The 14,231-nt window shown below is 32.1% G+C and overlaps 1 protein-coding gene across 1 annotated transcript; it reads left to right on the top strand.

Moving 5' to 3' along the window:
• LOC123700173 (alpha-tocopherol transfer protein-like) lies at positions 1-9,800 on the top strand. Its single transcript, XM_045647310.1, has 8 exons — positions 1-76; positions 5,193-5,344; positions 5,767-5,926; positions 7,601-7,659; positions 8,121-8,317; positions 8,574-8,684; positions 8,888-8,990; positions 9,494-9,800. The coding sequence occupies exons 2-8, from the start codon at positions 5,194-5,196 to the stop codon at positions 9,643-9,645; spliced, it is 933 nt and encodes a 310-aa protein (XP_045503266.1). The 5' UTR covers positions 1-76; position 5,193; the 3' UTR covers positions 9,646-9,800.
• Positions 9,801-14,231: the final 4,431 nt, after the last annotated feature.

The raw sequence follows: 14,231 nt of genomic DNA, 5'->3' as shown, positions 1-14,231 counted from the left end.
TCTGCTCTCAGCGAACGCAGTTAGTTCATTTTAAACCATCGGGTTGTGCAGTTAACTGGGAAATTTAAAATTTAATGTGAGTAAATATTTTAATTTTTAATAATGTTTTGGTATTAATATTTAGAGTGATTATAATTGTTTGTGGTAAATTTATTATTTGGGTAAACGCTAAGAAAATTAATTTTCTAGGAATTTATTGTGACGATTAATTGCAAGATGATGTTTTATACTGCATTCAGTTTGAATATTAAATAGATAGACAACAGAACCTTTTATTTTAAAAAGTTGTAATTTATCAAAAGATTCATCTTATATACGCAAAATTTAAATATGTATTATGTACTTAATAAAATTGTTTACAACTTGAAAGTTATATTGCTAAAAAGGAGAATTATAATTGTTTTTGATGATGGGGTTTTAATACGAACATGTTAGAAGTAAATATTCTGGGATTCTATTTTTCTTATTTTCAAAAAAAATAAAGACAAACAGACAAAAATTACGCTGCAAGTATTATTTAAAAAAAAATATCAAATAAGCAGTTTTAACTTTCCTTCGGTTTTATTTAAGTATAGAATGTAGATGTTCAGTTTAAATTGAAGCATCTAGGTATCCATAAACAGTTCAATATATTCTTGTGTAGAGAGTTCTTGTATTTACCATGGAAGTTACTATAAAAATAATATCGCATCAACATTTTCGACACGACAAAAAGTGCACTGGAAGCAAAGCCTTAAAAAATTTTTAGTGCCTATGTTTATCTTAAAAATGCATTTCTGTTTGCTAAAAACACTGTATCAAAAAATGTTTGAAAAATATATAATTAGCAGAGCATAAATACCAAATTTTACCTATTTTGCTAGGTTAGAGAAGATGACTTGGGCATTTTTTACTTTTTTATTATTATATCATTAGTTATTTTTAAAATAAGCAGTTTTTTAACATTCATACGTTGTAACCGCATAATTTAAGATTTACTATATTATCTCTTATAATATGTATGCTCTATGAAATTGGTAATTGTCGAAATAAACCGGGGCATCTTAAAATTCACCAATTTCGGACATTCCTAATAACAACCATAATAATATTATGTCCAGGAGAAACCTCCCTAATGGCAAATGTCTCTAGATACTAGAAATTCATTGATAAGTATGAAGATAAGATTACGAAGACGCACCATATCTCACATGGCACTTATCACAAGAACGTAATTGCACGTAAGATCATTTATTATTAAAACACCACGTACCCGAGATTAGAAGGTCAATAACGCTGGTTAATATTCCTGACGTATGCAAGACCTATTTCGTTAAGTTCTTAAACATGGAACAACAATCGAATATTAAGAAGTGTTTTAAAAAAGTAACGCTGACGTCTTGCTAGAACAATAAGATTGAAAACCAAGTAGGTAGGTAGGTACAATGTTAATAATATTGGTCCTGAGACTAGGCTTTGCGGGTTAAATAAATTTTCATTCACATAGGATTGAGAAAAAAATGCATTATTTTTAATAAGTTTCTAAGAAAATGTTTTACTCGTATAATATAATCCATGTCTTAGGCATGGGCGTAGCCACGGTGGGGCAGGGTGGGGCGCTTGCCCCACCCTGGCTCTGTCCTGGAAGGTACCTAACCAAATCTAAAAAATTAAATTATCTAACTACTGACTACAAAACTTAATATCCGCAAGAAAACTCACTTTCGAAAGTTTGCGCAAGATTGACCCGATGCGTAAACAAACGTAATCCTTTTGTTTTTCGTTTGTCTGTGTGAGTCACTATTCCTATGTGCAATTATTTACCTCTAATTTTACTGATTAACAAATTGTCATACGCCCAGCGCCTAAGCAGATCCATATAGCCACGATCGCAATCTTAACGGAAACTATCCACTTTAGGGCAAAAGTTATTGTCTTAGGTTGTATTATGGCTTTTTGTAGAAAGTAAAATTTTGCATCTTTTATATCCTGTAAACTCTTTTTGGAAAACTCACCGTTTACTATTTATCGCCCATTAAATGAATTGGTTTATCGTTTTTGGCTCTTAAAATATTGGATTAATCAATAAAATACATCTATCCATTTTTTAAGATCACTTTATTCTCTACAACTTTTGTTAAAAAGTTTTTTTTCTAATGCCTACAATTTTAAAGTTTTGGATTACCTATGCATATTGCATACCATATAATGCTACAAATTCAAGAAACTAATTAAAAATTATGTACTGGTAGTTCTTCAAAATTAATAGTTAATTTCCTCACCTGCAATAGTACCTAATGGACTTTTTAAATATTTTATGTTAGGTATTGTATTTCGTAAAACTGAATAATATTGAGTACATATTATAATTTATATTATTTTATATTCGGATGCAAGAATAAAATAAAAGTAAACGAAAGGAGGATATTTAGAAAAATGTGTTATAAATTAATTTTTCTATAAAAAAAAATCAAAATTTTATCAAAAATCCACTTGCATTGGATATCTCTTTTTCGTCTTCATTACATCCGTAAAAAAAAAATTTTTAGGCCGCGTCACCCGCCGAGCGCCGGCCGCCGACAAACTCAAAAAGTATGGGCACTAGAAAAGTTTAAGTATTTAGTAGTTGAACAAAAGTTGTAGAGAATGAAGTGATCTTAAAAAATTGATAAATGCATTTTATTGATTAATCCAATATTTTAAAAGTTATTAGCCAAAACGATAAACCGGTTCATTAAATGGGCCATAAATCGTACACGGTAAGTTTTACAAAAAAGTTTACAGGGTATAAAAGATGCGAAATTTTACTTCCTATAAAAAAGGCAAAATAACTTTGGCTCTAAAGTGGATAGTCTCCGAAATATCGCCCAAAAATTTTTCTTTAAGATTGCGAGCGAAGCACCACCTGGATCTATCAGCAATTTGTGTTTTTATGGTCAGTAAGTGACCCTAAACTTTAAAACAAAAACGAAATTGCATCGGAAATTTAGTGCGAGGTTAAAATATGCTTTAATTACTGGGATATGTTTACCATTTAAAATGGTTTAATTTACCATTTATATAGACATGTTTATTTATTTCATGGTAAAAAGAAATTAATACATCACATTAATGTATCTATAGAAAGATAAACTATATAATATAGTAGCCAAACCATATTTTTAGGGTTCCAAACCACAAAAAGAAAAACCGGAACCCTTATAGGATCACTTTGTTGTCCGTCTGTCTGTCAAGACCATTTTTCTCTGAAACGCATGGAGGTATCATGCTGAAATTATGAAAAAATCAAACTACTAGTCAACCCAATCAAAAAGATACAGCCGTTTTTGCTGAAAATTTTCGACATCCGCAAGGATCGCAAGGAATCAAATCCTACAGGTTTCTTCGTGTACCCAGAATTTTGAAATTTTCAATGAAATAACGTCTTATAGCGCAGATAAAGGACGAAGTGCGAACCGTTTAGGTTTTGATTCCCTTGCAAATGTCAAAATATGTGAAAATTTGCAACATAAACGGCTGTATCTTTTTGATTGCGTTGGTATATAAGTTTGATTTTTTTTACAGCTTCAAGAGACGGTAGATTTTAGTGTTCAATATTAATTTCAGCTTGATACCGCGACGCGTTCCTGAGAAAAAAATATTTTTAGATAGACAGACAGACGGACAACAAAGTGATCCAATATGAGCTTCGTTTTTTTTCTTTTAGAGGCTCGAAGCCCTAAAAATTAAACGGGATTATACCTCGGATAAAGTTGCTAGTTAAATTTTTTTTATTATTGTTGCCCCACCCTGAGCCCATGGCTAGCTACGCCCATGGTCTTAGGGAAAGAACCCAGAGCACTAAATGTAGTGAGCAAAAACAGACAAAAAATTAAGGGAGACAAGGTCAATTTTAAATGATAATGAAATGATTTCGATTCATCTTATATTTACTCTCTCGTGATTCAATCATGATGAGAGAGAATTTAATTTTAATTTTATAGCATTTAAATGCTTTATCATTAGAAGGAAGATTTAGTCTTATATTGTAGAAGATTTTGCCGATTTAAATGATATGACGAGGCAAATACGATGGTAAGTAGGCTACTTCTTACCAGCCTATGTAGTGAACGTACCTCTATGGTTAATGGCCATTATACCTATATGTATGTCTATTGACAAATACGAGTATGATAACATAATAACATGATAATAATCATAAAAAAACAAAACAATGGGTTTTTCGTGCACATTTGTAAATTGCACAACGACGGAGGTATCAAGATCAAGATGAATACTACAAATTACACATTATAAATATTTAAAAGTACCTTACAAAGTTCAGAAAACGCGAATCCCTAATATATTTATAATAGGGATAGGGAAAGGGATCCCTCCTACTAATCTCCTACCTTTTTATTTTTAAATCAAAACAATCGAACAAAAAAAGTTTGGTTCTTTAAAATAGCCTTAGAAATCTCATAGAATTTCAATCCTTAGATAATCGTGTAAAAAGGAAATGCCTAACTTCGCTTCGCCGAATATAGAATGTCGCCCGACGTTGCCTCATAGATTGCGATGTGATTGCAAACTTTGGTGTACTTATGTTCCTGTTTTAGAAACTCGTTCAAGGAAATGTTGTGTGTAATGCTAACAGTCCTTGATATAGTGTAAATAAATGATTTCTACACAACCACACGCTAGGTACCTATATAGAATAAATCAATATGGTCCATTTGTTTATTTCGTAATCTACCTGAAGAACTATTCATTATAGTACCTACCTTAGATACGCGAATTATTAGAAATATTACCCGGAATTGATTCTAAATCTCTCAGTCAGGTCTAGAAAGTCTACAGTTTGAAGCACTTATAATTCATTGTTTATAATAGTTATAGATATCTATATATTACATTATATCGATGAAGTATTAAGAAACCCCTGAATTAATAAAACTTTAAACAATGTAAAAATATGTACAAATATCAGTTGCAAATCGTATTTCCGTCTGGATGTAATTATAATTACAATTATTTGCTTACATTACGAAAATAATTGAGACAAAAACAGCGTACAGCATAACAATGTTTAAAACTCAATTATAAATATACCTTCGTCACAGAATACTTAATAGTAGCCAATGCTTTGCCTTCGTAGTGCATACAGAGAAGACGAAAAGTCCAGGAATATTTCTATTCTATTCTCGAATATTCTAGAACATTCTATTCCACAGAATGGCGTCAGTTTCGACGTTAGTACAGCCGTCGGGAGAAATGTGGGAGAAGATTCGGGTAGAATTGAATGAAGATGTCAAAACTAGGGATAGAGACTTGCAGCATATAAAGGAATGGTTGAGGAAGCAGCCGCATTTGCCAGATGAATGGGGTAAGTTATTTGAAAAAACAATTCCGTACTAGTATTATAAGTGCGACAGTAAATCTGTCTGTCTGTACGTCCCTTCTTGAACAGTGTCACATTCTATTCTACATAGATTAATATCATGAGTAGGTAAAATAAAAGCTTTGCATAAATAGAAGAAAAAGCTAAATAAATTTTCTCCACATTGCAATTTATTGTTTACAAGTATTTTTCGTTCTCGTTTTTCAAGTATTTTTCGTTCTCGTTTTTTGTTTATCTTGTTGGTATTTTGTTAGTTCAGATTGATTACTAATTAGACGATGTTTCAAATGTTTTTAATTGTCTTTATTTATTATTTCAATCCATTCAACATTCATTAAACAATTTGTTAAATAAGTATGAGTGTACACACAAACTTCGCACGACTAAAGTGAATTTGAATATTTCAGATGAAGGTCGTATAATGACATTTCTGAGAGGCTGCAGCTTTTCTTTGGAAAAATGCAAGAGAAAATTGGACATGTACTTCACCATGAGAGCCGCTTGTCCCGAGTTCTTCACCAATAGGGACGTGAAGCGACCAGAATTAGTGGACCTTATGTTGAGAGCGTAAGTGTTATTTTAAAACTAGCTGTGCCGCGCGGTTTTACCCGCATTACTCCGCTCCTATTGGTCTTAGTGTGATGATAATAAAATATATAGCCAATAGCCTTCCTCAATAAATAGGCTATCTAACACCGAAATAATTTTTCAAATCATCCTATTTAGAGTTCGAGTCAGTAGTCCCTGAGATTAACGCGTTCAAAGAAAGAAACAAACAAACTCTTCAGCTTTATTATATTAGTATAGATAAATTTATGATACTAATAGCAAAAGAATAGGACTTGCTATAAACGTAGATAGTACGTATGTAAAGAAAGTTGTTATTAAGTAATAACTAGCTGACCCAGCCAACGTTGTTCTGCCTGGATGTCCTTTTCACCTATCGGAATGAAATATGTTATGTACAATCCATTCTACCTATTACTAAATTTTTTTAATTAAATCAATAAAGAACAAACAGTTATAATCAAATAGATGATACGAACTGGTCAGGAATTCAGCTCCTAAACATTTACAAATTATCCCCAATAATCTAGTATCGTTCAATCTTCTTGATGACCTTAGATATCATGCTAAGGTATCAAACAACAACGACATTGTATGGTATGGTCCTTTACAAGAAAATGTGCATGTACCGTGAAGATATCCAATTACTAACAGTAGACTCGATTATCCAGTTCTAAGTTATACGGGTTCGCACTTTGCGATTATCCTCTTTACTCCATTGCTTTACCCCTTCGTAATTTAAGACCTTTACTGAATATCTAACGTGAGTTCGGTTTACATGTTTTATTTTGTTCTTTTCATAATACTTCAAAATCATACTTGTTGCTATGTTTAAATGAACAAAAACCACTATATTTTATCATGCATTTGGTTATCTGGATTTTGGATTATGCGCAAGTTAATCTACTACATCTTCTTGGACATAATAATACATCAATACAAACAAGTAAGCGTCAAAAATCTTTTGACGTAGATAGAGCTATGGCGTTGGTTTTAAATTACTATTTAAACAGTATTATTATGCTAATTGATGTGTAAATAACTCCTATTACACTTATTGAACTTGATATTATTTTTAAAGTATCTTTCGCCTAGCGATTGAAAACAGATTAGCAACTATATTTGATGACTGATGCTACGGTCCGCAGTTTCACCAGCATTGCTCTGCTCCCGTTAGTCTTAGCCTTTTTTATCCGCAATAAATGGGCAATTAATAACAACTTTAAACAAACAAATAAATAATCAAACAGAAAAACAAACTCTTCAGCTTTATAATATTAGTAAAGAAATGATTGTGTTTTGGTAAAATCTGTAATCGCCCCGCATCTTTAAATTTTCGGAATGTTTATGAATAATCTTCTCGACACGTTATATTTTCGTTTCGTTATATTTTTAGGATTAATCACATTGTAACTTCAAATGGTTCAGGTTTTTTATTTTTTATAAAATATGTTCTATCGTTTGTAACAGTCATATTAAATATTAATTAGGTTGATGTCAGAACCTTTTAAATCTGCTGTTTTTATGAATGATTGCTCATTCATTTAAATTTATTTGTTAAATTTCTTTACAATTATCAAAAGGTGAATCATTTAAATAACAATGAATCAATGCTTCAAGGAAATATTCGCTAATGGCTTTCCTCTATTCATAATTATTATAATAATGTTTCAGGCAAGGTCCGCCCCTGCCAGGGTTGACACCTAATGGACGCCGCGTGACTATTTGCAGAGGTAATTGTGTTAAATATTATTGTAAAATGAGAAAAATATATCAATTTATTAGTGTTGCTTAAGTTAATAATACGAATTGGTGCTCTTGGAGATAGGTAGTATGTAACTACAAAAAATATAATCATGTAGTATAACGGTGTTTACGAATGTCACAGCTACTGTATCAGTTACTGTAATACCTAGTAAAGGAAAACAAAAATAAAATAAGTTCATAAGTAGCAGAACTACCTGGGTCAGTCTCAACATTCAATTAGTTAATAACGCTATTTAAGTAAATGACTAGAGGGTTAAATGTTTCTAGAGCATTTCTAATCAAAAGAACAAAGCAATAATTTAAAAAAATCATTTACCTAGACTCTAGAGCATTTCTAGGGCTAAATAGATATCGACAATATATAGGTAACGTAGTTATTTCAAAACTACCCACACATCCAAATACTTATTACCTCCATCAATTCCAGGTCTGGATAAGAACTTAGACACAAACCAGATAATCGATGCCTTTAAAATCGCTCTAATGATTGGAGATGTAAGGCTCAGAGAGGAGAAAGAGGGTGTTGGTGGTGACATCTATATTCTAGACGCTTCTATCGTCACGCCAAGCCATTTGGGCAAGATCTCCCCGTCTGCTGTGAAGAAGTTCCTTATTTGTGTGCAGGTGAGATTCTGAAATAGAGCATTAGAGAAATTCTTAGAAAGATCAGCTTTACAACGCGTATTTTGTAAATTCGGTAAATATGAAATATTGATTCATTCAATATCTAACTGTTATAAATTCCAACGCCTTATAAAAACAAATTATACGGATGTTGCTATAAACTTTTACAGGCGTTAGAAATATGAATTCTACAATTATAAAATTAATGTGCAGTATTTATGAGACTGATATAACTTTTGTCCTTTCATAATTTCAGGAAGCATACCCAGTAAAGCTGAAACAAGTACACGTCATCAACACGTCACCAGTTATTGAGAAGATTGTAAACTTTGTTAAACCCTTCCTGAAAGAAAAAATTAAGAACAGGGTTAGTAATATGAATATTAGGTACATATTTATAGTGAATTTAAAGAACAGCGATTTTAATGTGATTAATCACTTGATTCAAAATACTTATGTTCAAATGATTACATTTTGCAAACCTATTAAAATAATGTACTTAATCAAAATTTTTATACAATTCTATTTTTTTAAAGTACGTGAAACTATAAAATTCTTTGTATTTTCCAGATATACATCCATTCCGACATCAATGAGCTATACAACTACGTGCCCAAAGAAATGCTTCCTGAAGAATACGGTGGTAATTGTGGATCACTCACGGATATTAACGGTAATTAATTATCTTAATCATGACTAATAGGTACAATTAAATACTCTTCTATACAGTGTATAGAATTGTATACACTGTAACTGTATAGAAGATTTTAAGAAAATAGAATATATGAACTAGCCTGAATTAGGGAGAAGAAATTCAAATGACTCTCGCATTCCAATGCAGACAATTTTAGGGAAGCGCTTTAGCATCTTAACTTACTTTGGTGAGATTGCAGTTCGCTACTGTTCATAAAAAAAATAAACAAAACTCGCGTTGAAACTAATTATTATATTAAATACTTCAACATAACTTCTAATGAAAACTGAAAGAAAGAGAATGAAGGTTCCAACTTCAAAGTAACATAAAAACAACTGGTGATTCAGGATTTGCTAATGAAAATTAACCTAACTTAGGCTAATCTTTGTTAAGATTTTACCAAAAAAATATAATTTTACCCCTATTAAGGTGAGTTCAAATTTAAATTGCATAGATCTGATGTATTATTTTTCAATTTACAGAGGCATGGATGAAGAAACTAGAAGAATACACAGAATGGTTTAAAAACGAGGAATCCGTAAAAGCCAATGAAGCCCTTCGGCCCGGAAAACCTACTAATTACGACGAACTTTTCGGCATCGATGGGTCTTTTAGACAACTATCTATAGACTAAAAATATATTATAAGTTTATAGCTTTACCATGACATTAAATTTATTTTTTTTATAGGATCTTTCAATATTATTCGTATTTTTATATAAAATTGTCTAATTGCATAAAAGCCTTCCGCACTTTGAAAAATATTATGTTCAGAAACAGTCTTTTCATTTCACTTATTTCATGTTTATTGAAAAAAAAATTAAACATTTATTGCAAAAACATCATGTTTGCCTTTTAATCAAACTTTATGCTCAATGGATAAATATAGTAATATACTTAAGTTAAACAATTTACAAGCACTTTTTTAAATGTAAGCCTAGGTACTTTTTTATTAGGTTTAGCGAATTATAGCTCAAATGGTATCCAAATTTAATTTTGTAAATTATAATAATAATTTCAAATGCATAGATAATATGTTCGTAATCCATAAATAACATGCATCATAGAAATGATATGCATTTTGAAATTTAAAAAACTGTATCTCTACAGAATGTGATATTTTATCATTTTCGAATAAAAATTAAAAAATACGTTGTTTGTTTATTTACCATCAATTTTTTTACCATCAATTAAAAAACAAAAAACCCACACTTGCGTACATTCCTCGAATATTACTTTACAGGCAACTATAAATCAAGATATATCTTTGTAATTTTTTCAATTTATAATAATTTTCGCTGAGAGAAATCTAATTAAATGTCTTATCTATGGAAAAAAACCCAATATTTAATAAAAGAGTAATATTTATACCCGAAATTTTCAGTAGTCAGATCATTGCTAATAACTACGTTTTTGCTGATATGAACGAAAAGGATACAACTAGTTTGATAACAATTTGTACAGAGATAGTCTAGAATAAAGGAAAGATAATGGTAATGTGATAATGGACACGGTCTTTCAACCGAAGATGCTGTGTTGAAATTAACATCTCTTATATCTGACAGGCTGGATGAAGGCAAAAAATGTTTGGCTGTTTTTCTAGACCTGAAAAAGGCATTTGACACCGTCTCCATCCCTATCCTTATCCGTAAGCTGGAACATGCAGGCATTCGTGGTACACCCCTTAATCTATTGGAAAGTTATTTAACAGAGCGTACTCAATGTGCAAAAATAGAAAATTATATTAGCTGTGACAGAGGCGTTACCTGTGGTGTGCCACAGGGAAGCGTTCTGGGGCCAACGCTCTTTTTAGTCTATATCAATGATCGAACTAATTTAAGTATATTAAATGGAAAAATCTACTCTTACGCAGATGATACAGCGATAGTATTTAGTGGGAATTCATGGATATCGGTCTTTAACGCGGCACAAATAGGTATTTCTAAAATTTCTGATTGGTTAATAAGTAATCTCCTCACTCTGAACATTAAAAAAACTAACTACATATGCTTTTCAATTAATAATAAAACACAACCTAACCCTAATCTTAACCTTAAGCTCCACGAATGCGATGGAACAGATAATTTAAATTGCAATTGCGACACTATTGAAAAAGTATTTAGTACAAAATATCTCGGGATCATACTTGATCACCGCTTATCTTGGCATTCACACATTGACTATATGAACGAAAGAGCACGGAAACTAATCTGGATTTTTAAATCTTTGAGACACATAACTTCACATAAACTTATGAATCAAATATACAAGTCCTTAGTTCAATCAATCTTAGCATATTGTATTCCTATTTGGGGGGGGGGGGGCTAACAAATCTAAATTTATAGAAATGGAGCGTGTGCATAGGTGTCTTCTGAAAGTCATGTATCAAAAACCTCGCCGGTTTCCAACGACAGATCTGTATAAACTATGTGATTTACTATCAGTTAGCTGTTAGACAATTATACATCTTACTTATTACAATAAAAACGCACAAAAAACACCATTCATTCATACCACAGTCGAGGGAAGAAGAAGGAAGGAGGTAATCAAAACTCGTTGTACCAAAACTATTTTTGCCAGACGCCAATACTCAGCTAACTCAGTTTATATATAATCATCTTAATAAATTATTAAACATTAATAGATTAACCTGTAGTGATTTAAAAAACAAAACAATGAACTGGCTAAAAACACTAAATTATGATGACACAGAAAAACTCCTTGTTACGTCATGTACTGTGTAATTATTGTTTCTATATTATTTATTTAAATTTAATCATAATCATACGCTACTAAAATATATTAATTGCTATTAAAATCGTTCACTCACAAACTCGTGCTCATACATAAACTGACAAATCTAAACACACACACATACACACCCACACACGCACACATTCACCCACACACACACGCACACATCGCCCACACACACAATACACAATCACATTACACACACACACACGAATACACTCCACACTTAACTATTAATATTTTGTTATTTAAACAGTTTATTATTCTGATGTAGATTCATATTTTAAGTTAAGGAAGAGCGGGTCCTCCTGACACAGGTTTTATATTAAACTTACTAGGAGGGCCCTTCTACTCCATATTGTATTGTACGAAATGAATAATAAAAAAAAAAAAAAAATGGACATGGATTGTTACAGGAAAACGTGGAATCTAAAAATAAATCGAGTAGGTATTTGGACTTTGGAGGCAGACAATTATTGAATAGCAGGACATTAGCAGAACTTGAATAGATAAATCTCTCATAATTCATAAAAAGTAGCATACTTCGGTAAATAGCGTTGACAAGGTAAGTAGCTGAAGGGATTAATGTATTAATTATTGTAGTGTGTAAGAATGACAGAGGCCAGAGCTCGTCGTCTGGCACCATCATTTTCCCCTGGAAATTATACTGCTTTAAAACATCATGGTAAATGAGCGGAAAGCAACAAAGAATATCTTTAGAAAACAACATCAATGACAGTGAAAAGAGCGGGAAGCGATAACTGCACACCAAATCATAACAATCAATTTGAACTACGCAACATAAGAACAATTAAGGTTTTGTTTATTGTTTACCGTTTCCGTATATGCCACGTTAGCCTTGATAATTATAATGGCAATCAATGGTTGGACAGTTTCTAAATTATACTGTTATAATTGACTTTCTTTGCATTAAGAGTATAAATAAATACATATACACAGATAATAAATGTCTACTATATTCTCACTTCACAACCTTCTAAAAGAGATTATAGATTTATTTAATTAAACTAGCTGGATACCGCGACTTTATCCGTGCCTTTGTGCTAATCAAAACTTTAATAATTAATGTCTACTGCTCATTATTAAACAAATAGCACAAATAAATTATTTGTAATCCGATACTTGACAGCATGCATAGTCCTAACCTTTGTAGGCGCATGATTCATCTAAATACTTTTATAGATTAAAACTTCAACTCTTAATAATTCTTATAAATATTTACAAACCTAAAAACTCGGTTAAGTGCGAGTCGGACTTGTGACACTAAGGGCGGTCGTACACGGACCGCTTCAAGCAGTTGAGACCGACCGATTCATTCACCGCCGTACACGTGACGGCTCGAGCCGTCGCGACCGCTTCAAGCCGTCAACTGCATGATGAAATTCCATCGTGCCGTTGACGGCTCGCGAGCGGTCGTGAGGCATACACTGACTGCTCGAGCCGTTGACTGCGCTAGAGCCGTCGACGGCTCTGAAAATCAATGACGCGACTAGTCAAAAAATCAACGGCTCGAGCGGTTGGTAGCGACGGCTCGAGCAGTCAAGAACCGACGGCTCGAGCCGTCAACGACCGACCGCTCGAGCCGTCCGTGTACGTCGCTCAGCCGTTAACTGCTCGAGCGGTCCGTGTACGGCCGCCCTAAGGGTCCCATGCACATATTATAAGCTTTTTTTTAAAACCCATAACTTTAAATTACTTACGTCTTGTTTTATTTTTGCGATAGTTGCATTGTATTTTTATAATAACTTAAATATCAACTTATTTATAATAATATAAAGATAACATCATTCTAAGAAAATGACGTTTTTATAACTTACAAGTATTTTTTGTCATAGAATAACGGCAAAAGAAATGCATCATCTCTGAAATTTTGTAATGCCTTATTATCACGATTCATGAAAACAGCCTGGTATCAGACGGACGGACAGACGACAGTAATATTGTTCTGTTTTAGCCTTTTCGTTACGGAACCTTAAAATGAAACAAATCAATTTATTTCGATGTGGGATTCCCGCGTTTTTTTTTTATTTCATAGTGGCATAAACAACTACGCCAATAAAGAATACCTATAACCTGTTTTTATAAAAAAAAACATAATAATACAAAACGGCGGCTACGCGGCTGTACAACCAATAATCGATCTTTACCACGCATCCACAACAGGATATTCTATAATCTTGATTCATTGATAATATTACTGTCACGAAGCTAAAGTATATATTTTTATTTTGTTTTTTAAAGAAGAAGTCGTGCCAGGACGAGCGTCTAGTGATTCATATTTATCAAGCTATGTATTTAAGTTTTCATCAAGTTATTTTATGCATAATTAATTTAAATGCGTTATTGTAACGCTCTAAAAACTCTACTATAATCGTCTAAATGTGTTCACGCTTTGGACACATTTAGGATGTAAATCCTGTACTCTAAGAGAAGATATTTTTGTATG

Source organism: Colias croceus, chromosome 19, assembly GCF_905220415.1.
Source record: "Colias croceus chromosome 19, ilColCroc2.1".
Taxonomy (NCBI): Eukaryota; Metazoa; Arthropoda; class Insecta; order Lepidoptera; family Pieridae; genus Colias; species Colias croceus.
The sequence above is the reverse complement of the archived record's forward strand: the minus strand, read 5'-3'. Positions and strand labels throughout refer to the sequence as shown.

Coding starts and splice junctions, on each gene's coding strand:
- LOC123700173 (XM_045647310.1), top strand. CDS start 5,194: ATGGCGTCAGTTTCGACGTTAGTACAGCCGTCGGGAGAAATGTGGGAG. Junction 5,345..5,766: donor GCATTTGCCAGATGAATGGG/GTAAGTTATTTG, acceptor TGAATATTTCAG/ATGAAGGTCGTATAATGACA. Junction 8,318..8,573: donor AGTTCCTTATTTGTGTGCAG/GTGAGATTCTGA, acceptor TCATAATTTCAG/GAAGCATACCCAGTAAAGCT.